We start from the raw sequence: 22,668 nt of genomic DNA on the forward strand, positions 1-22,668 counted from the left end.
TCTGCCACACCCAATTGTGAACGGTGATGGACAATTAAACAACTCACTGCAGGAAGCATCACAGATATCCCCACCCTTACTGATGGAGGGGCCTCACACATCCATGCACCAGATAAGATGACAGCATTTGCAGCAATCTGCAGCCAGAAGTGCAAAGTGGGATGATCCATCTCAGCCTCCTCCAGTGGTTTCCAACATCACAGATGTGAGTTTTAAAGCAGTTCAGTTGAGTTTGAATAACATCAAGAAACTGTTAAGTCGTGCAAAGGCTACGGGCCCTGCCAATATTCTGGCAATAATACTGATGGTTTGTGCTCCAGAACTTGCCACCCACCAAGCCAAGTACCACTCCAGCACTGGCACCTATCTACAATGTGGAACATTGCCCAGGGACGTTCAACACAAAAACACGGGGCAATCCAACCCAGCCAATTTCCCTCTATCAGTCCACACTCGATTAGCAGTAAAGTGATGGAAGATGTCATCGACAGGGCTACCAAGCAGCAGCTGCTCAGCAACAGTCAGATCAGCGACCCTCATTTTAGGCTCCACCAGGGCCACTCAGCTCCCGATTGTGTTACTGCCCTGATTCACAATCTGGCAACCAGCTGAATCCCAGAGGGGAGGTGAGGTGTGTGAGATAACTCAGCCCCACTCCAAGACCACTATTCCTAGCTGATTCCACCCTTGTCTCATCTCCAGACTTCATTTTCCAAACACACTCAGGTCCAGCTTGCCACATTCAACCTCCCTGTAATCTCAAGAAAGTCTAAATCTCTGCTTGTTGATTCATCAAAAGGCTCCTAATTATAATCAACATACAGCCATAGAGATGTACAGCAAGGAAACAGACCCTTCGGTCCAACCCGTCCATGCTGACTAGATAACCCAACCCAATCTAGTCTCACCTGCCAGCACCTGGCCAATATCCCTCAATTTAAAATTCTCACACTTGATTTAATTCCTGGCTGTGATAATCCCTAGCTCCCTGCACCACACACACTGAGACCTCGACAACCCACTTTCTTAGAGACTCCCAACCATTTGTTAATTCATTACTTCCCCTGTGTGGCTGTTTCGACAGTTGCTGCAGCAGCTTGGTCTGAACTTCGCAACCAAAACCTCACAGGTCTGCTTTCCACCTTTAAGACATCCCTCAAAACCTGCTTTTTGGCAATGCTTTTGGTCACCTGACCTAATATCTCCATCTCTGGCCTTATGTCTAAAGTTCTCAATAGTATTTTTGAGAAATTATAAGCATGATAATAAAAATACAAACTGTTGTTGATTTGGACATTATTTTCAAATTATCACTGTTGCTGAATGAATAATCTATAATGCCACTTACCCAACCACATTGTAGGAGCACCTCCACCACACAAACTGCAGCTGTACAAGAAAGTCAAACATCACCCTCTTCACAAGCAACAGGGCTTTGGCATTAATCACTGGTATCTGTGGAAGGAGGAACACAGTTGATGTTTCAGGGAGTGCAAAATGGATTACAGGGAATGAAAATGGTGCAGAATTTGATCGTCAGAAATGGAAGGAAAATACACTTGCTTGTTGGAAAAAAGAATTCTTGACTGTCATAAATATTCAAGAAAAAAGTAATCTGATAATAGAGCAATACATGGTCAGGGGCTGGGCCGCAGTGAAAAACTCATTTACAAAGGGTCTATAAAAGTAATAATACAGTACTAAACAGACCAAAAATACACCCATGGTTCGAGACTGAGGAAGCTAGATATTGACAAAGTGGTTATGAGGGAGCCCAGAGGTGAATCAGAGCAGAATTGGCTGCTGTGATCATAATGACTCTATAATAGAGAAAGGCTGCACATGCGCCTGGCTGCACCTTGCCCCCTACAAAGATGGCGGCTCCACGTGTCCAGTGAATCGTTGTCCCGAATAAAGATGGCGGCGCTTACTCAGGTCTGCAGCCGCACTGAGGCAATTCTCCATTTACTGCAAACACGGGACTGGAACGTTCAAATTTATGTTTTCCGACGTGCACAATTTGTTTGTAAAACCTCTCCGCTCATAGCAACACAGTTTTTCTCCCGTTTCCCTGTTTATTTCTTTCCTTACCGTATCCTTTCTCTCCATAACTTCCCGAACATTCATTACGGCGACTCTGCGCCGCGCGCGAGGGTGATCACATGGTTTAGTTTAGCTCCGCCCTTCATTTACTTTGATTGGTTGGAGGACCAACATCCCGTTAGGTCCTCCAGCTCCGCCCACCGTCCTTTCATTGATCCGGTGCTGACATCAATCACCCGCGGGTCACTTTGTTGGCTAGAGCATGCGCGGTGCGACCTGCTTTTGCTGATATGTTGGGTCATGTGATGGGAGAGTTTACTGAGGGGAGGAATTCCCTTTGTGTGAGCTCTGCAGTAGATTTCCTTTATTCATGGAGGGAATTGCCTTCCCACTCATGACTGTATAGCTGTTGTTAGAAATGAAAATTGCTTCTTAATAATCGCTCTAGACAAATTCAGGAAAACAAAGCTTTATTAGCAAGTCTGCAGAGATGGGCAGGCTTCTGAGTAAAAGGCGCGCTGAGGCTTACAAAGTTTCTCATTATATACAGTACAAGTCCCTCCCCTCCTTGGTTCTAACGAGCCATGAGGTTCACATTCTTAAAAACATCATTATTCTCCAACTTGCATCCTTATCACAAAGTCTGCAACAAATGCCTCCAGACCCTAGAGGTGTTATTTTTTTCTCCCCCTGTAGTCTTATCAATCAAAGACTTATTCTTCTCTGTCTGTGCTGTAGCAGATGTCTCTGTATCAATCTGTAGCAGATGTCTCTCGAGTCGTTTCCCTGTCCTGCAGTCTTTATCAGTCAAGGACTCATCCTTCCCTGCCTGTGTTTATGGTTTCATCAATCAAGGGCCTGTTTGTTTTACTCTGCTCACAAACTGCACTATTTTAAACTATTCTACTTTTGAGTATACAAAATGTTTTAAGAAAGCAAAAGTCTAATGTTTTAGAAAAGAAGCAAAAGTTTTATCTTTTATTATAGATCAGTCTGTGGTCTAGGCACATCTTAAAATTGCAAACCGAAATTACCTCTCACAATTCCACCCTTTTCTCTTTTTAAGATGTGCCTGATCAAGATAAGACCCCCCCTTCCTTAAGGGCCTGGGAAATCTTTGGACTTTCGCAGCAACATCACCTTAAGTTCCCGTGTCCCATGTTGTGGAAACACCACTGCCTGGAGTCGGGAAATATTTTTCTGAATTAGAAGCTGAATACAGGGGATTAGGCAGGGTAATACGAGAAGAAGAATCACAACCCCCCCCAACCATCAGTAGCGCCGTGCGCCACCAACTACCACCTAGGAGACCATCCCACCATCCGATGCCACTAAGAGGACGCCAAGATTGTACTGGCACATGGGCCAATTTCCGAATTTCATCGGAAATTTCCAAAACCGCTTTACCATTATCGTCAATTTCTAGACAGCAGTTAGTCAGGTTAAACTTCCCGCACACGCCCCCCTCCGAGGGCAACAGATAATCCAAGGCAAGTCGGTTTTGATATATAGCAGCCCTCATCTGATTCTGCTGCTTAGCCAGCAGCTCCAGGGCCAGGGCAGTCCGGTTAGTAATAACGTCTACGACTGCTTGGAGCCTGATAATTTGATTTAACATATAGATAGGAGTACGGTATCCCCATGATCCGTCCTGTGCCCATGTAGCTGGCCCGTAGTATGCAATAACCCGGGCCGGTGGCCACTCATCCCCCCAATCACCGACTTGGATATCCCTTGGCGACCTACGGAGAGAGTCAAAGAGTTTAATTCCCAAATCATCGCCTTCCTCCCGGGGTAATAGGAAGAACGCAGGTCGTATTAGACCCAGGAAGCATACCCCAGCCCATCCCATGGGCAGTTTGGGGTATGCCTGATTACCGCATATCCAAAATAGGCCATCTGGAGCAGGCCCTCCCTGCCTCACAACGTCATCCCACAGCTCCTTCACCCCAGGGACGCCCTCATAAGGACCAGGACCACTGCAATTCCAGTAATCAGCCCCCAGCTCATCAGAGGAGGAATCAATACGTAATGGAACGCAATTTCCATGACCTCGGTTTGCAATGTACCAAGTAATATCCTCAGGCCACCATACTCGCGTGGTCGCATCCAATACATTCTGACAGGGACTAATCCCTACCTCCACGGTCCCCTTGCCTTCAATACAGAACTGGCCCTCAGGGCTGTTTGTCAGTCTCCACCCCTGGCTTTTCTTTTCGTTGACATGAGTCCAAGTGGTTTGCAGTAATTCCCCTATGTCTAAGCTTTGGCCAGTCCACGGCCATTGTTCTGACATATGCGGCCCTCCACAAACCCAGCAATTGCTAACATTTAAAACAGTGGCTATTCTAGAGGTGAGATCAATAAACAGGTTTTGTGTAATATCAGGGAGTTCAATCTTTTCTTCTACCTGTTCGTATACAGATGGTACTTTAGAGAGCACGACCGTTCCCTGACGGTCTTGCTCTTTCCCCAACCCCCGATCAGTGTTCTGTATCTTGGTCTCCTTGACTCTGTCAACCTGCTCCCTGAGCAACACGGAAGATGGGTCCCACCTTCCAGTTTTGCTAATACATACCCAGCGCTCATTTATAGGGCATCCACGGATTTTGCCACCGTATCCCTTATTATACACCTGATAATAGGGTCTTCCGCCCTCCCAACATTCATGGCGTGCACTCACATCATAACACCAATCGTCCACATAGGAATGGGACACAAATGATCCCGTGTAGATTCGAATCCCAAGTCTTACTATAGTTCGACATTTGTCACATCTCCCCTCACCCTCCCCCACATACAGGAGTAAACTGATCAATATCCCCACCAATACAGTCCAAGTAGAGTTCATTATCGCTGTCTTTTCAGTTTTACCACCAACGGCTTGTCCCCTTGCTCGCATGTCCAAGTGCTTTCTCCTTCAGGCGGAACAGGCCCCTTTATCCTTGATGCGTGGACCCACCCTTTTTCTTTCGTCCGAACAGCTGCTTCAGTTGTTAACAGAACCAGGAACGGTCCTTCCCACCGCGGCTGGAGCTTTTCGGCCTTCCAGGTCTTAACAAGTACCCAATCTCCGGGATCCACCTTATGCAGGAGGAAGTCGAGCGGAGTCTGAGCCAGGAGACCTTTCCTCCGGAGTTCTGCAAAAGAACGGGATAAGGCCAGTAAATAGTTTCTGATAAATACATCTCCCCCTTGTAGAGTGGGACATCCATCAACCTTACTCCAATATGGTAATCCGAACAGCATTTCATAGGGGGACACCCCGACATCCCGGCGAGGTGCCGTACGTATCCTCAATAGGGCAATGGGAAGGCACTTCGGCCAAGGTAACTTAGTTTCTAACACCAGCTTAGTCAATTGGGTTTTGAGTGTGCCATTCATTCTCTCAACCCGACCCGAACTCTGAGGATGCCAGGGTGCATGGAATTTCCATTGGATACCCAGGGCAGTACAGATCAAATGGTGTAGTTTAGAAATAAAATGCGTCCCGCAGTCTGAGTCGATAGATTCCATTATGCCATATCTCGGGATTATGTTCTCTAACAACAGTCGGGCCACGGTTGGTGCATCGACTTTGGCAGTTGGGAAAGCCTCTACCCAGTGAGTGAAATGGTCTACTATTACGAGCAGATATTTCCATCGCTGCACTGGGGGTAATTCTGTAAAGTCGACCTGGATCCTCTGAAATGGCCTAATTGCGAGGGGCTGACCACCGGCTGGCATAGAACGCATGGCTTTCTGATTAATCCGCCGGCAAGTGGGGCATCCGACTACCTCTTGTTGGGCTAATGTGTGTATCCCCCTGCATACATAGTCTCTCAGGATCGTGTCGCACATGGCTTGCACTCCCCAGTGGGTCTGATGGTGTAACCGGTGCAGAATACCCCGGGTGATCTGTTTGTTCAGTACTTGTCTCCCATCAGGAACCGTCCACTTCCCGTTAGTATCTAGCCGGGCACCCAATTGATCCGTTTTATCAATCTCCCCCTGGTTGAAGACGGGTTGTTTAGCGAGCCCTTCCCTCAACGGTATTAACGTTAACAATTGGACGGATTTTTCGACCGCTGCCCGCTTGGCTTCCTCATCTGCCAGCCGGTTTCCCACCACTTCCGGTGTCGACCCCTTCTGGTGACCGGGTACATGGACTACTGCAAGTTCCGTAGGTAACGCCAGGGCTTCCAACGTTAGGCTGATCATTTGTTCGTGAGCTAATTCTTTTCCCCGGGAAGTTATCAATCCTCGCTCTTTTCAGATTTTCCAAAAAGTATGAACGATCCCGTATGCATACTTTGAGTCAGTATATATGGTCCCCACCTTCCCTTCCAACAACTTCAGGGCCCTCTGGAGGGCGTACAACTCACAGGATTGGGCTGACCACTTCCCAGGCAGTCGTCCGGACTCGATCGTCTGCTTCGCTGCACCATCTATGATAGCATAGCCACTGTACCGTACCCCACTGATGCACCGGGAGGACCCGTCGATGTACAGTTCCTGTCCTTCACCCAGCGGGGCTTCTTGCAGGTCCTCTCGGCTCTTGGTCTGCAAGTCTACAAATTCCACACAATCATGCTCCTGTTCTCCATCTACAGGACGTCCGTATAGAAACTGGGCTGGGTTGCAACTGAGATCTTTTGCAAAATTGAGATCGTCCCCGGTCATCAAAATCGTCTCATACTTCAGGATGCGAGAGTATGGCACTAACCGAATGTGGGGAATATACTGTGATCCTTCCTCCAAAGGTAAGTTTTCGGGCCTCTTCCACTAACATTGCCGTAGCTGCCACTGCCTGTATACAGGTCGGCCATCCACATGACACAGGGTCTAACATTTTTGACAAAAATGCAACCGGCTGACGTTTCCCTGCCCGCAGCTGGGAAAGCACACCCTGGGCAATCCCGCCGGCACTATTGACATATAACTGGAACGGTTCCTTCAGGGTGGGTAAAGCCAATACCGGAGCTCGGATCAGTTTATTTTTAATAATATTAAATCGCTGCTCCTCCTCATCTGACCAGTCCACCTTTTGTCCTTCTTGTCCCAGTTTGTCGTACAAGAATTTTACTAAAGTGGTGTAACTTTCAATCCATATCCGGCAATATCCTACTAGCCCCAGGAATTGTCTGATTTCCTTCTTCGTCCTGGGTATTGGCATACCCGTAATCCCTGATATTCGTTCTGGCGTGATACGGCGATACCCCTTACTGACTTGATGGCCCAGATATCTTACTTCTTGCTCCACAAACTGGAGTTTTGTCCTGGAGACGCGTAGGCCCTGTTTCCCCAGGAAGTTCAGCAGGGCAACGGTGTCTGCCCATACCTCCTCTTCTCTTGGTCCTGAGAGTAAGAGATCATCGACATATTGGAGCAATTGATTTTCCGCGTTACACCGAAATCCTCCTAAGATCTGCTCCAGTATTTGTCCAAACAAGTTGGGTGACTCCGTGAATCCCTGCGGCAAGACCGTCCACCTTAACTGTCGCTTTCGTCCTGTGAAGGGATTCTCCCATTCAAAGGCAAAAAGGTTCCGACTTTCTTCGTCAAGGGGGCAACTCCAGAAGGCATCCTTCAGATCTATTACGCTGAACTATTCGTGTTCGGGGGAAATTTTACTCATTAATGTGTAGGGATTGGGTACCACCGGGTACCTAGCCTGGACTACTTGATTCAACCCCCGCAAGTCTTGCACCAGCCTATATGTCCCATCCGGCTTCCTCACAGGGAGTATTGGAGTATTGAAAGGGGACATACATTCCTCCAGCAGTCCATCTGTGATTAATCTTTCTATCACAGGTTGTAACCCCTCGCGTCCTTCCATAGCAATCGGGTACTGTTTCCTTCTCACGGGGCCTCTTCCTGGTAACATGGTGATTTGGAGAGGTTTGATGTTTAAACCCCCTCTGTTCCCTTCTCGGTACCATACTTCCGGGTCTATTTGTTGATCATCTTCTTCGGTGAGGGCGAACAACCTTACCACTATTTCCCCGTTACTTGGTACCATTCCGATCCCTAGTTTGACCTGCAAGTCTCTTCCTAACAAATTAAACCCCGCCGATGGCAGTAGAAGGAGATCTCGTTTAGTAGTTCTGTTTTCATACCCAATTTCCACGTCCTCCACCACTGGGACTTGTAATTTCTGTCCTCCAATTCCAGATACCCACATAACTTTTCCTCCTGCTCGGGTGCCGGGGGGTATTTGGATTATACTTGATCTTTCGGCTCCCGAGTCCACCATAAATGTGATCTCCGATCCTTGGGGTCCTACTTTCAAGTTTACCAGGGGTTCCTGTCTATAGTCCTTTTGCCCCAAGGGTAGGTACCCCCGACCTCCCTAATCTTCCTCCATTAGTGCGTACGACCACACCTCCCGCTTGTAGCGGGGGCACTCCCGTTTAAAATGTCCCTCTTCATTACAGTAGTAACATCTGAGTATCCTCCTCGTTTCCCTGTCGCGGCCTCGAGTTCCTCCACTCTTCCTTTGTTCCGGCCATGGTTCTCTTTTCCTCTGCTCTTGCCACGACTCTCCCCTTTCCTGTTTCTGCCACGGCTCTCCCTTTTCCCTTCTTCCAGCTGTCATTTGTTGCACCGTTTGCATCATTATCTTTATCGCCTTCTTTTGCTTCTCATCGTCCCTTCTCAGAAATACCTTTTGCGCCTCCCGTAGTAGTTCACTTAGAGATTTACTATCCCAATCATCCATTTTCTCTAACTTCTTTCGTATGTCCGGCCAGGCTTTTGATACAAACTCTACCCGTATGAGTTGTTGCCCCACGTCCGTCTCAGGGTCCACCCCAGCAAACTGCTGCAAGTTCTTCCTAATCCTGTCTAGGAAGTCCGTAGGGGTTTCCTCCGGGTTTTGATGATTACCAAAGGCCTTGGTAAAATTGTGCCCCTTCGGGGCTGCCTGTCTTATTCATTTTATCCAATATTCCCGCATGTCTCCCATGTTGCGCCGTCCTTCCTCCGTGTTCTTATCCCACTCAGGGTCGGTGAGGGGAAATTTCTGCTCCCCTCCTTCTCGCCCCTCTTTCTCCCAGACCAACAGCGCAGCTTGTCGTATCATCTGTCGTTCCTGGCTAGAGAACAATGTTTTCATGATGGAACACATCTCTTCCCACGTGTAAGTATTCGGACCCAGGAACTGAGCTAATTGTTCAGCCAGGCCCATGGGGTCCTCTAGTAGACCCTTCATCTCCCTCCTGAAATTCCGTACTTCAGTACTCGTCAAGGTAATGTTCACATATCCCGTCCCTCCTTCCTCGCACCCCATGGGCACTTCCCGGAGTGGATTCATTAATGCAATTGAGCTAGGGTTTTGTCCGTGACCCCTTCCAGCTCGAGATCTGGTCTGCACCCCTGAGGTAGCCTGTGATTCCTCCCCTTTTTCTTTCCCTTCCCCTGATTCGTCGTCACCTGGAGGAACATTTTGTGGGGCAGACGGGGTCACGTATGGCGGCGGTAAGTGATCTAAAGGTTCCCATTCTTTCTGTCTTCTCGAGTCTTCATTAGTTGCCTGCATTTGGCAAGATATCGCAACCGGTAGCCAACAAAAGGCATAATCACTTTCTTCCAGATTATCACCCGGTTTTGAATTGACATATAAAATGAGAGCTTGCCGGACCCAGTCTTCGTCAGTGCCGAATCTAGGCCACCACACTGAGTCGCCCTGAATAGGTTTCTGGGACCACTTTTCACAGTATTCTACCATCTTCTTTTTAGATTTTCCTTTACTCCCGCCCTGATTCCAATTATTTAACATTCTTCCTAACGGACTATCGTCAGGTACCCCGGGGTATGTGTCATTGTCCCTGTTTAAGCCTACCCTTCCCTTAATCGCCTTGGATCCCCTATTTCCCATTGCCGAGGACGTCGTATTTCTCGTATTATCCCGTGATAATCTATCACAATTTAGCCAATTCCCGGACCTTCAGTCCCGTGATCGCCCAGGTTCCTTTGCAGGCACCCCCGGTCTTTGGATTCCTGTGTCCGATGTCTCTGTGACACAGATCACAGGCACCCCGTAGGTACACGTTCCTCCTCAAACACGGTCTCTGCAAAATCCCTCACAGGCGAGCCCCGGTCTCTAGATACCTGAGTCCCACGTCTCTGTAGAAAAATCCACAGGCACCCCGTAGGTCCCCAGGCCTCCGGAAACACGGTCCCCGCAAGTTTTTTTCTTACCTGGATTCGGTGCACCGAAATTACTCGATTGTTAACTGTCCACACTGCCTCGGCCACACCCCTCCTTTGTTTTCCTGAGCCTCCCGGATATCACTCGCTCAAGCCGCGCGGGGCGACAAGCAAGGAATCAGGGACTGCCAAACTCGGCAGGGTGCACCTTCTCCGATGTCCTTCCTCAGCTCCCCTTGCGGCCGGAGTGTTGACCGGATGAGCCCCCAAGTATTCTTAAAATTGCAAACCGAAATTACCTCTCACAGCTGTGATTTATGAATCAATGCCATCTGAATCGGTACATAAACACCCCATTTTCACAACATCTGAGATCTTTAGCACATTGTATCACGCTCTTCTTTGGAGACAACAAAAAAACATGAAACGGAGCCTCAAGGAATTGGAGCAGGAGTAGGGCACTCATCGCCTTCAGCTTGTTCCCCCATTCTATCAGATCATGGCTTGGCCAACCCAGACCTCAACACCTCTTTTATGCTTGATCCGCATAGCCCTCAACTGCTCAATATTTCAAAAATCTACCTGCCCACTTTTAAAATAATTTGAGACAGAATCACAGATTCCCTACTATGTGGAAACAGGCCCTTCACCCCAACAAGCCAGAACAACCCTCCAAAGAGTAACCCAACGATTCCCCTCCCACATTTAACTTTCACAATTGTTTGGGCGAGAAAATTCGAGCCATTCACTGAGAGAAAAAAATTCTTTACTTCTTCTAAAATGAATGTTCCCTTATGTAATATCCCCTGGTTTGAGACATCACTGGTGCTAGAAGATCTAGTCAACATCTACTCTGTCAAGCTCCTCAGAATCTTGTTTCCATTAGATCACCCCTACTTATCTATTCTTGATAGGTCAACCCTTTTGCCCTCAAAGCAGCTAAGTAAATCTTTTTTGAATGGTCTCCGATGTTAGTTTATCCTTTATTAAATATGGGAGCTGTATACAGCACTGCAAGTGAGGACTCAGCAACAGCCAGTGTGGTTAACCAATCCTCAGTCCATGCTAATACATTTCGCCGATACCATGAGCTCCTAAATTGTGCAATTAACTTTTATGTAGCACATTATCATTTGCATTTTTAAAATCCAAACACAGAACATCATTGGATTGCCCTTTATCACCCTGCTTGTTATCTCCTCAATGAACTGTCGCAAATCTGTCAAATATAGTTTTGCTTTCACAAAACCCAGTCTACCATGTTTAATAATAAGCTTTTCTAAATATCCTGCAATTTCTTACTTGAATATTTGACCTCTGTAGATTCTTTCAGTAGATTTGCTAAGTATGATTCCCCTCTCTTAAATCCATGTGGACTCTGTCCAATCCTGTCACTGTTCAGTAAGAAACTTGACTGTACTCCAATATACTTAGTAAATGTATCTGTATTTATTTTTAAAAATTGATTACTTCTAAATGCTGGACCCATGCAATATCAATGAATTAGTGACTCTGAATTTGGGTTATAATGTTTTTTCTATTAATTCCTTTTCGTACTGTGTTATGCAGACAGCACCAAGTGATCACTCTTAATTGTGAGTAACTTTGAAAATAATATATTTTAAAAATGACATCCCAAAATGCTGCCTCATTATTGTGCAAGGAGGATTTTGCATTCAATAGTTTGCAGATAAAATTGAACAGATTTTTGCTGCATTTTGGCCAGACTGCACGTTACACCAAGGTGGTAACTCTACAATCAAATTCTTACGTGACACTGCCCAAGGCGATACTGATGGGACTTCACTTTGCCATTCTGGGTCACCAGCTTTATTTCCAGGTTTAATCCTATAATCATCCTAGAGCTTGTAATTTTAGACAACTTCTCTTTTAGGTACATATGTAAATATCATACTGAAATGTTGCACTGAATGGTACCAAATCTGAAATTAGTCTCTAATCTGACCCTTCTACAAATGTATTGGCATAAGTCTATGCCAGTTATTTTTCTGAAGCCTGTGATTCCTGATGAAGGGCTTACGCCTGAAATATCAACGCTCCTGCTTCTTGGATGCTGCCTGACTTGCTGTGCTTTTCCAGCATGACACTTTTCGACTCTGATATCCAGCTTCTTTGGTCGTCACTTTCTCTTTTGAGAAGTTTAAACCAAGAATAATTTTTATTGATCAAAGTGCAATAGGAACCAATTCATGAAATTCAGATATCTCACATTTACCTTAAGTATGGGAAGGCTAAGTCATGACTAAATTATTGTCAGTAATTGAAACCATGCTGACAAACTTGTGCAGTATCAGTGCCTCACCTTTACAGTGTTCCCAGATATCGCACAGCTGCAGTATTTTGTTTTGCACTGAGCGATATGTTGTTCTCACTTTTTTCTTTGTGAAAGATTACAAAATTAACTTGGATGAATGAACTTATAACTTCTTTAATCAATGTCGGGAGAAAGAAAATGTCAGTATTTCAAGTGCTGATAAAGTAAAATAAACTGAATCAGTAGAAAGGGTTTAAGATGGATATGGAACAAATGCTGGCAAATGGGACTAGATCAATTTTGGATATCTGGTCAGCATGGGCAAGTTGGACTGAAGGGTCTGATTTTGTGTTGTACAACTGTGACTTCATTCTCTCAATTATTCAAGAAGTTGAATACTTCGAGGAGGAAAAGGAGAATTTATTCAGAGAATGCACTTGAAATGATGATTGAGGTATGTGAGATGCAATTTCGGTTCAAACAATTGAGATGTGCCTGACCCAACAGGCTGCTATATAATAAAAGACAAGACTTTTGCTTCTTTTCTAAAACATTTTCTATACTCAAAAGTAGGATAATTTAAATTGTGCAAATGCTGACATTTTGTGAGCAGAGTAAAAACAAGTCCTTGATTGATGAAACCATTAACACAGACAGGGAAGAATGAGTCCTTGACTGATAAGACTGCAGGATAGAAAAACAACTCGAGAGACATCTGCTACAGATTGATATAGAGACATCTGCTACAGATTGATAAGACCGCTAGCACAGACAGAGAAGAATAAGTCTTTGACTGATAAGACTACAGGGTAAAAAAAACAACAACTCTGGAGACATTTGTTGCAGACTTTGTGATAAGGGTGCAAAATGGAGAATAATGACGGTTGAAGAATGTGAAACTCGTGGCTCGTTAGAGCCAAGGAGGGGAGGGACTTGTGCTGTATATAATAAGAAACTTTGTAAGCCTCGGCGCGCCTTTTTCTCAGAAGGGTGCCCAACTCTGCAGACTTGTAAATAAACCTTTGTTTTCCTGAATTTGTCTAGAGCGATTATTAAGAAGCGATTTTCGTTTCTAACAAACTTGGGGGTTCGTCCGATCAACACTCCGGCCGCAAGGGGAGCTGAGGAAGGATATCGGAGAAGGTGCACCCTGCCGAGTTCGGCAGTCCCTGATTCCTTGCTTGTCGCCCCGCGCGGCTTGAGCGAGTGATATCCGGGAGGCTCAGGAAAACAAAGGAGGGGTGTGGCCGAGGCAGTGTGGACAGTTAACGATCGAGTAATTTCGGTGCACCGAACCCAGGTAAGAAAAAAACTTGTGGGGACCGTGTTTCCGGAGGCCTGGGGACCTACGGGGTGCCTGTGGATTTTTCTACAGAGACGTGGGACTCAGGTATCTAGAGACCGGGGCTCGCCTGTGAGGGATTTTGCAGAGACCGTGTTTGAGGAGGAACGTGTACCTACGGGGTGCCTGTGATCTGTGTCACAGAGACGTAGGACACAGGAATCCAAAGACCGGGGGTGCCTGCAAAGGAACCTGGGCGATCACGGGACTGAAGGTCTGGGAATTGGCTAAATTGTGATAGATTATCACAGGATAATACAAGAAATACGAAGTGCTCGGCAATGGGAAATAAGGGATCCAAGGCAAATAAGGGAAGGGTGGGCTTAAACAGGGACAATGACACATACCTCGGGGTACCTGACGATAGTCCGTTAGGAAGAATGTTAAATAATTGGAATCAGGGTAGGAGAAAAGGAAAATCTAGAAGGAAGATGGTAAAATACTGTCAAAAGTGGTCCCAGAAACCTATTCAGGGCGACTCAGTGTGGTGGCCTAGATTCGGCACTGACGAAGACTGGGTCCGGCAAGCTCTCATTTTATATGTCAATTCGAAACCTAATGTTATTCTGGAAGAAAGTGATTATGCCCTTTGTTGGCTACCGGTCACAATATCTTGCAAAATGAAGGTAACTAATGAAGACTCGAAAGGGCAGAAAGAATGGGAACCTTTAGATCACTTACCGCCACCCTACGTGACCCCGTCTGCCCCACAAAATGTTCCTTCGGGTGACGACGAGTCAGGGGAAGGGGAAGAAAATGGGGAGGAATCACAGGCTGCCTCAGGGGTACAGACTAGATCTCAAGCTGGAAGGAGTCACAGACAAAACCCTGTCTCGATTGCAAGAATGAATCCACTCCGGGAAGTGCCCATTGGGGGGGCGAGGAAGGAGGGATGGGATATGTGAACGTTCCCTTGACGAGTACTGAAGTACGGAATTTCAGGAGGGAGATGACGGGTCTACTAGAGGACCCCATGGGCCTAGCTGAACAATTGGATCAGTTCCTGGGTCCGAATACTTACACGTGGGAAGAGATGTGTTCCATCATGAAAACATTGTTCTCTAGCCAGGAACGACAGATGATACGACAAGCTGCACTCTTGATCTGGGAGAGAGAGGGGAGAGAAGGAGGGGAGCAGAAGTTTCCCCTCACCGACCCCGAGTGGGATAAGAAAACAGAAGAAGGATGGCGCAACATGAGAGACATGCGGGATTATTGGATAAAAGGAATAAGGCAGGCAGCCCCGAAGGGGCACAATTTTACCAAGGCCTTTGGTAATCATCAAAACCCGGAAGAAACCCCTACGGACTTCCTAGACAGAATTAGGAAGAACTTGCAGCAGTTCGCTGGGGTGGACCCTGAGACGGATGTGGGACAATAACTCATACGGGTAGAGTTTGTATCAAAAGCCTGGCCGGACATACGAAAGAAGTTAGAGAAAATGGATGATTGGGATAGTAAACCTCTAAGTGAACTACTACGGGAGGCGCAAAAGGTGTTTGTGAGAAGGGACGATGAGAAGCAAAAGAAGGCGACAAAGATAATGATGCAGACTGTGCAATAAGTGACAGCTGGAAGAAGGGAAAAGGGAGAGCCGTGGCAGAAACAGGTAAGGGGAAAGTCATGGCAAGAGCAGCGGAAAAGAGGACCATGGCCTGAACAAAGGAAGAGTGGAGGAACACGAGACCGCGACAGGGAAACGAGGAGGATACTCAGATGTTACTACTGTAATGAAAAGGGACATTTTAAGCGAGAGTGCCCCCGCTACAAGCGGGAGGTGCGGTCGTACGCCCTGATGGAGGAAGATTAGGGAGGTCGGGGGTTCCTACCCTTGGGGCAAAAGGACTATCGACAGGAACCCCTGGTAAACTTGAAAGTAGGGCCCCAACGGTCGGAGATCACATTTATGGTGGACTCGGGAGCCGAAAGATCAAGTATAATCCAAATACCCCCCGGCGCCCGAGCAGGAGGAACAGTTATGGGAGTATCTGGAATTGGAGAACAGAAATTGCAAGTCCCAGTAGTGGAGGACGTGGAAATAGGGTATGAAAACAGAACTACTAAACGAGACCTCCTTCTACTGCCATCGGCGGGGTTTAATTTGTTAGGAAGAGACTTGCAGGTCAAACTAGGGATTGGAACGGTACCAAGTAACGGGGAAATGGTGGTAAGGTTGTTCACCCTCACCGAAGAAGATGATCAACAAATAGACCCGGACGTATGGTACCGAGAGGGGAACAGAGGGGGTCTAAACATCAAACCTCTCCAAATCACCATGTTACCAGGAAAAGGCCCGGTAAGAAGGAAACAGTACCCGATTGCTATGGAAGGACGGGAAGGGTTACAACCTGTGATAGAAAGATTAATCACAGATGGACTGCTGGAGGAATGTATGTCCCCTTTCAATACTCCAATACTTCCTGTGAGGAAGCCGGATGAGACGTATAGGTTGGTACAAGACTTGCGGGGGTTGAATGAAGTAGTCCAGGCTCGATACCTGGTGGTACCCAATCCCTACACGTTAATGAGTAAAATTCCCCCCGAACATGAATGGTTCAGTGTATTAGATCTGAAGGATGCCTTCTGGAGTTGCCCCCTTGACGAAGAAAGTCGGAACCTTTTCGCATTTGAATGGGAGAATCCCTTCACAGGATGAAAGCGACAGTTAAGATGGACGGTCTTGCCGCAGGGATTCACGGAATCACTCAACTTGTTTGGACAAATACTGGAGCAGATCTTAGGAGGATTTCAGTGTAACGCGGGGAATCAATTGCTCCAATATGTCGATGATCTCCTACTCTCAGGACTAAGAGAGGAGGAAGTACGAGCAGACACCGTTGCCCTGCTGAACTTCCTGGGGAAACAGGGCCTACGTGTCTCCAGGACGAAACTCCAGTTTGTGGAGCAAGAGGTAAGATATCTGGGCCATCGAGTCAGTAAGGGGCATCGCCGTATCACGCCGGAACGAATATCGGGGATTACGGGTATGCCAATACCCAGGACCAAGAAGGAGATCAGACAATTCCTGGGGCTGGTGGGGTATTGCCAGATATGGATTGAAAGTTACACCACTCTAGTAAAATTTTTGTACGACAAACTCGGACAAGAAGGACCACAGGTGGACTGGTCAGATGAAGAGGAGCAGCGATTTAATATTATTAAAAATAAACTGATCCGAGCTCCGGTATTGGCCTTACCCACCCTGAAGGAACCGTTCCAGTTATATGTCAATAGCGCCGGCGGAATTGCCCAGGGTGTGCTTTCCCAGCTGCGTGCAGGGAAGCGTCATCCGGTTGCATTTTTGTCATAAATGTTAGACCCTGTGTCCTGTGGATGGCCGACCTGTATACAGGCAATGGCAGCTACGGCAATGTTAGTAGAAGAGGCCCGGAAACTTACCTTTGGAGGAAGAATCATAGTATACTCCCCACATTCAGTTAGCACCATACTGGATCAGAAGGCTCACCGCTGGTTAACAGACTCTCGTATCCTCAAGTATGAGACAATTTTGATGACCGGAGACGATCTTACTTTTGCAAAAGATCTCAGTTGCAACCCTGCCCAGTTTCTGTACGGATGTCCTGCAGATGGAGGACAGGAGCATGATTGTGTGGAATTTGTAGCCCTGCAGACCAAAAGCCGAGAGGACCTGCAAGAGGCCCCGCTGGGTGAGGGACAGGAACTGTACATCGACGGATCCTCCCGGTGCGTCAGTAGGATCCGGTACAGTGGCTATGCTGTCGTAGATGGCGCAACAAAACAGACGATTGAGTCCGGACGACTGCCTGGGAAGTGGTCAGCCCAATCCTGTGAGTTGTACGCCCTCCAGAGGGCCCTGAAGTTGTTGGAAGGGAAAGTGGGGACCATATATACTGACTCAAAGTATGCATACGGAATCGTTCATACTTTCGGAAAAATCTGGAAAGAGAGAGGATTGATAACTTCCCGGGGAAAAGAATTGGCTCACGAACAAATGATCAGCCTAACGTTGGAGGCCCTGGCGTTACCTACGGAACTCGCAGTAGTCCATGTACCCGGTCACCAGAAGGGGTCGACACCAGAAGTGGTGGGAAACCGGCTGGCAGATGAGGAAGCCAAGCGGGCAGCGGTCGAAAAATCCATCCAATTTTTAACATTAATACCGTTGAGGGAAGGGCTCGCTAAACAACCCGTCTTCACCCAGGGGGAGATTGATAAAATGGATCAATTAGGTGCCCGACTAGATACTAACGGGAAGTGGACGGTTCCTGATGGGAGACAAGTACTGAACAAACAGATCACCCGGGGTATTCTGCACCGATTACACCATCAGACCCACTGGGGGGTGCAAGCCATGTGTGACACGATCCTGAGAGACTATGTATGCAGGGGGATATACACATTAGCCCAACAAGAGGTAGTCGGATGCCCCACTTGCCGGCGTATTAACCAGAAAGCCATGCGTTCTATGCCAGCCGGTGGTCAGCCCCTCGCAATTAGGCCATTTCAGAGGATCCAAGTCGACTTTACAGAATTACCCCCAGTGCAGCGATGGAAATATCTGCTAGTAATAGTAGACCATTTCACTCACTGGATAGAGGCTTTCCCAACTGACAAAGACGATGCACCAACCGTGGCCCGACTGTTGTTAGAGAATATAATCCCGAGATATGGCATAATGGAATCTATCGACTCAGACTGCGGGACACATTTTATTTCTAAACTACACCATTTGATCTGTACTGCCCTGGGTATCCAACGGAAATTCCATGCACCCTGGCATCCTCAGAGTTCGGGTCGGGTTGAGAGAATGAATGGCACACTCAAGACCCAATTGACTAAACTGGTGTTAGAAACTAAGTTACCGTGGCCGAAGTGCCTGCCCATTGCCCTATTGAGGATACGTACGGCACCTCGCCGGGATGTCGGGGTTTCCCCCTATGAAATGCTGTTCGGATTACCATATTGGAGTAAGGTTGACGGATGTCCCACGTTACAAGGGGGAGATGTATTTATCAGAAACTATTTACTGGCCTTATCCCGTTCTTTTGCAGAACTCCGGAGGAAAGGTCTCCTGGCTCAGACTCCACCGCTCGACTTCCTCCTGCATAAGGTGGAGCCCGGAGATTGGGTACTTGTTAAGACCTGGAAGGCCGAAAAGCTCCAGCCGCGGTGGGAAGGACTGTTCCTGGTTCTGTTAACAACTGAAGCAGCTGTTCGGACGAAAGAAAAAGGGTGGGTCCACGCATCAAGGATAAAGGGGCCTGTTCCGCCTGAAGAAGAAAGCACTTGGACATGCGAGCAAGGGGACAAGCCGTTGGTGGTAAAACTGAAAAGACAGCAATAATGAACTCTACTTGGACTGTATTGGTGGGGATATTGATCAGTTTACTCCTGTATGTGGGGGAGGGTGAGGGGAGATGTGACAAATGTCGGACTACGGTGAGGCTTGGGAGTCGGATCTACTCGGGATCATTTGTTTCTCACTCCCATGTGGAGGATCGGTGTTACGATGTGAATGCACGGCAAGAATGTCGGGAGGGTGGAAGACCCTATTATCAGGTGTATAATAAAGGATACGGTGGCAAAGTCCGTGGATGCCCTAAAAATGACCACTGGGTGTGTGTTAGCAAAACTGGGAAGTGGGGCCTATCCTCCGTGTTGCTCAGAGAGCAGGTTGACAGAGTCAAGGAGACCAGGGTACAGAACACTGATCGGGGGTTGGGGAAAGGGCAAGACCGTCAAAGAATGGTCGCGGTCTCTAAAGTGCCATCTGTATACGAAGAGGTAGAAGAAAGGATTGAGCTCCCTGATGTAACACAAAACCTGTTTATTGATCTTACCTCTAGGATAGCCACTGTTTTAAATGTTAGCAATTGCTGGGTTTGTGGGGGGCCGCATATGTCAGAACAATGGCCATGGACTGGTCACAGCTTAGACATATGGGAATTGCTTCAAACCACTTGGACACATGTCAACGAAAGGAAAAGCCAGGGGTGGAGACTGACAAATAGCCCTGAGGGCCAGTTATGTGTTGAAGGAAAGGGGACCGTGGAGGTAGGAATTAGTCCCTGTCAGAGTGTATTGGATGCGACCACACGAGTATGGTGGCCTGAGGATATTACTTGGTACATTGCAAACCGAGGTCATCAAAATTCCGTTCCATTACGTTCTGATTCCTCCTCTGACGAACTAGGTGCTGATTCTTCCGATGACATGATGAGAGCCTGGGGTGGTGGTTGTCAGGGGAGTCGATGCTGGGATACTCCTGTCCAGACTCTGGCACGGGGCCACGAGCCCGAATATTGGAATTGTAGTGGTCCTGGTCCTTATGAGGGCGTCCCTGGAGTAAAGGAGCTGTGGGATGACGTAGTGAGGCAGGGAGGGCCTGCTCCAGATGGCCTATTTTGGATATGCGGTAATCAGGCATACTCCACACTGCCCATGGGATGGGCTGGGGTATGCTTCCTGGGTCTAATACGACCTGCGTTCTTCCTATTACCCCGGAAGGAAGGCGATGATTTGGGAGTTAAACTCTTTGACTCCCTCCGTAGGTCGCCAAGGGATATCCAAGTCGGTGATTGGGGGGATGAGTGGCCACCGGCCCGGATTATTGAATACTATGGGCCAGCTACATGGGCACAGGTAGGATCATGGGGATACCGTACTCCTATCTATATGTTAAATTGAATTATCAGGCTCCAAGCAGTCGTAGAGGTTATTACTAACTGGACTGCCCTGGCCCTGGAGCTGCTGGCTAAGCAGCAGGATCAGATGAGGGCTGCTATATATCAAAACCGACTTGCCTTGGATTATCTGTTGGCCTCGGAGGGGGGCGTGTGCGGGAAGTTTAATCTGACTAACTGCTGCCTAGAAATTGACGATAATGGTAAAGCGGTTTTGGAAATTTCCGGTGAAATTCGGAAATTGGCCCATGTGCCAGTACAATCTTGGCGTCCTCTTAGTGGCATCGGATGGTGGGATGGTCTCCTAGATGGTAGTTGGTGGCGCACGGCGCTACTGATGGTTGGGGGGGTTGTGATTCTTCTTCTCGTATTACCCTGCCTAATCCCCTGTATTCAGCTTCTAATTCAGAAAAATATTTCCCGACTCCAGGAGGTTCCACAACATGGGACACGGGAACTTAAGGTGATGTTGCTGCGAAAGTCCAAAGATTTCCCGGGCCCTTAAAGAGGGGGGGGGCTTATCTTGGTCTAGGCACATCTTAAAAAGAGAAAAGGGTGGAATTGTGAGAGGTAATTTCGGTTTGCAACTTTAAGATGTGCCTAGACCACAGACTGATCTATAATAAAAGATAAAACTTTTGCTTTTTTTCTAAAACATTAGACTTTTGCTTTCTTAAAACATTTTGTATACTCAAAAGTAGAATAGTTTAAAATAGTGCATGCAGTTTGTGAGCAGAGTAAAACAAGCAGGCCCTTGATTGATGAAACCATAAACACAGGCATGGAAGGATGAGTCCTTGACTGATAAAGACTGCAGGACAGGGAAACGACTCGAGAGACATCTGCTACAGATTGATACAGAGACATCTGCTACAGCACAGACAGAGAAGAATAAGTCTTTGACTGATAAGACTACAGGGAGAGAAAAATAACACCTCTAGGGTCTGGAGGCATGAAGGGGAGGGTCTGAAGACATTTGTTGCAGACTTTGTGATAAGGATGCAAGTTGGAGAATAATGATGTTTTTAAAAATGTGAACCTCATGACTCGTTAAGAGCCAGGAAGGGGAGGGTCTGGAGACATTTGTTGCAGACTTTATGATAAGGATGCAAGTTGGAGAATAATGATGTTTTTAAGAATGTGAACCTCATGGCTCGTTAAGAGCCAGGAAGGGGAGGGTCTGGAGACATTTGTTGCAGACTTTATGATAAGGATGCAAGTTGGAGAATAATGATGTTTTTAAGAATGTGAACCTCATGGCTCGTTAGAACCAAGGAGGGGAGGGACTTGTACTGTATATAATGAGAAACTTTGTAAGCCTCAGCGCGCCTTTTACTCAGAAGGCTGCCCATCTCTGCAGACTTGCTAATAAAGCTTTGTTTTCCTGAATTTGTCTAGAGCGATTATTGAGAAGCAATTTTCGTTTCTAACAAAAAACAATTATATATTTCCTCCACATAGTTTCCATTCTTATTGACTCAGCTCTTGGCTGAAACAATTACACACTGGTGTGAGTTCATTCACCTTGTCTCAGAAATTATAATTGCAGAATTGCAGAAGTAACATTAATTTACCTATATCCCACACCCTGAAGCAGAGTTTGTAGAATGTTTTTGTCAGTGTTTGTTTGAACAACAACATTGTTCACTGACTGGGGATGGACCTATTTCAGATCCAACATTGCATCATGAAGCTGAGTAAGTGAGTCATCTCACAGTAAGAGATCCTTCAGGAAATTGGGAAACAGATGGAATTCAGAGTGATGATGAAGTTTTAAAGTGATCCCTATAAAGGACAAACAATAACTGGGGACCAGAAGCAGAGTGTCATGAGTTGAATCTGAGAGGGAGCACTGCCCCAGATAAACAGGGAAACAGTGAAATGTCTGACTGCAACTGATCAGGGACAAACATGGCAAGGAACGGGCTCAAATATTCAACAAAAAGGCACATTCTTTAGCTCTGAGCCCACCCACCATCTGTTCCCCTCGGTCTACAACACATTTTCCAGCAGCTCCTTCCATTTCTGAACAAGAGGGAGATCAGATTATAGACATTAATCTGACTACATTACCCATGCTGCCCTGGGAGATAGCGCCTGCGCAGTAAGAGCCGGTGAGGATCGGTCCGCGGAGCCTAATGGGAGTTGTAGTTCTTACAATCGCGCACGCGATCCGCTGCAGCTGGTGGCCAACGGCGGGGAGTTCGAACGTG

The 22,668-nt window shown here is 47.1% G+C and overlaps 1 protein-coding gene across 2 annotated transcripts; it reads left to right on the forward strand.

Moving 5' to 3' along the window:
- Positions 1-13,405: 13,405 nt before the first annotated feature.
- Positions 13,406-21,844, forward strand: LOC140454089 (endogenous retrovirus group 3 member 1 Env polyprotein-like). 2 transcript variants are annotated; one of them, XM_072549029.1, is made up of 2 exons: positions 13,406-13,748; positions 18,824-21,844. In XM_072549029.1, exon 2 carries the CDS (start codon positions 19,065-19,067, stop codon positions 20,457-20,459), a length of 1,395 nt encoding a protein of 464 aa, XP_072405130.1. In that variant the 5' UTR covers positions 13,406-13,748; positions 18,824-19,064; the 3' UTR covers positions 20,460-21,844. The 2 variants fall into 2 exon arrangements, with proteins under 2 accessions (XP_072405130.1, XP_072405131.1); XM_072549030.1 differs by lacking the exon at positions 13,406-13,748 and adding an exon at positions 13,810-13,838.
- Positions 21,845-22,668: the final 824 nt, after the last annotated feature.

The sequence above is a fragment of the Chiloscyllium punctatum genome, chromosome 28, assembly GCF_047496795.1.
Source record: "Chiloscyllium punctatum isolate Juve2018m chromosome 28, sChiPun1.3, whole genome shotgun sequence".
NCBI classification, from domain to species: Eukaryota; Metazoa; Chordata; class Chondrichthyes; order Orectolobiformes; family Hemiscylliidae; genus Chiloscyllium; species Chiloscyllium punctatum.

Bases quoted from the DNA above. Each gene is read 5' to 3' on its own strand.
- LOC140454089 (XM_072549029.1), top strand. From the start codon at position 19,065: ATGCGAGCAAGGGGACAAGCCGTTGGTGGTAAAACTGAAAAGACAGCA.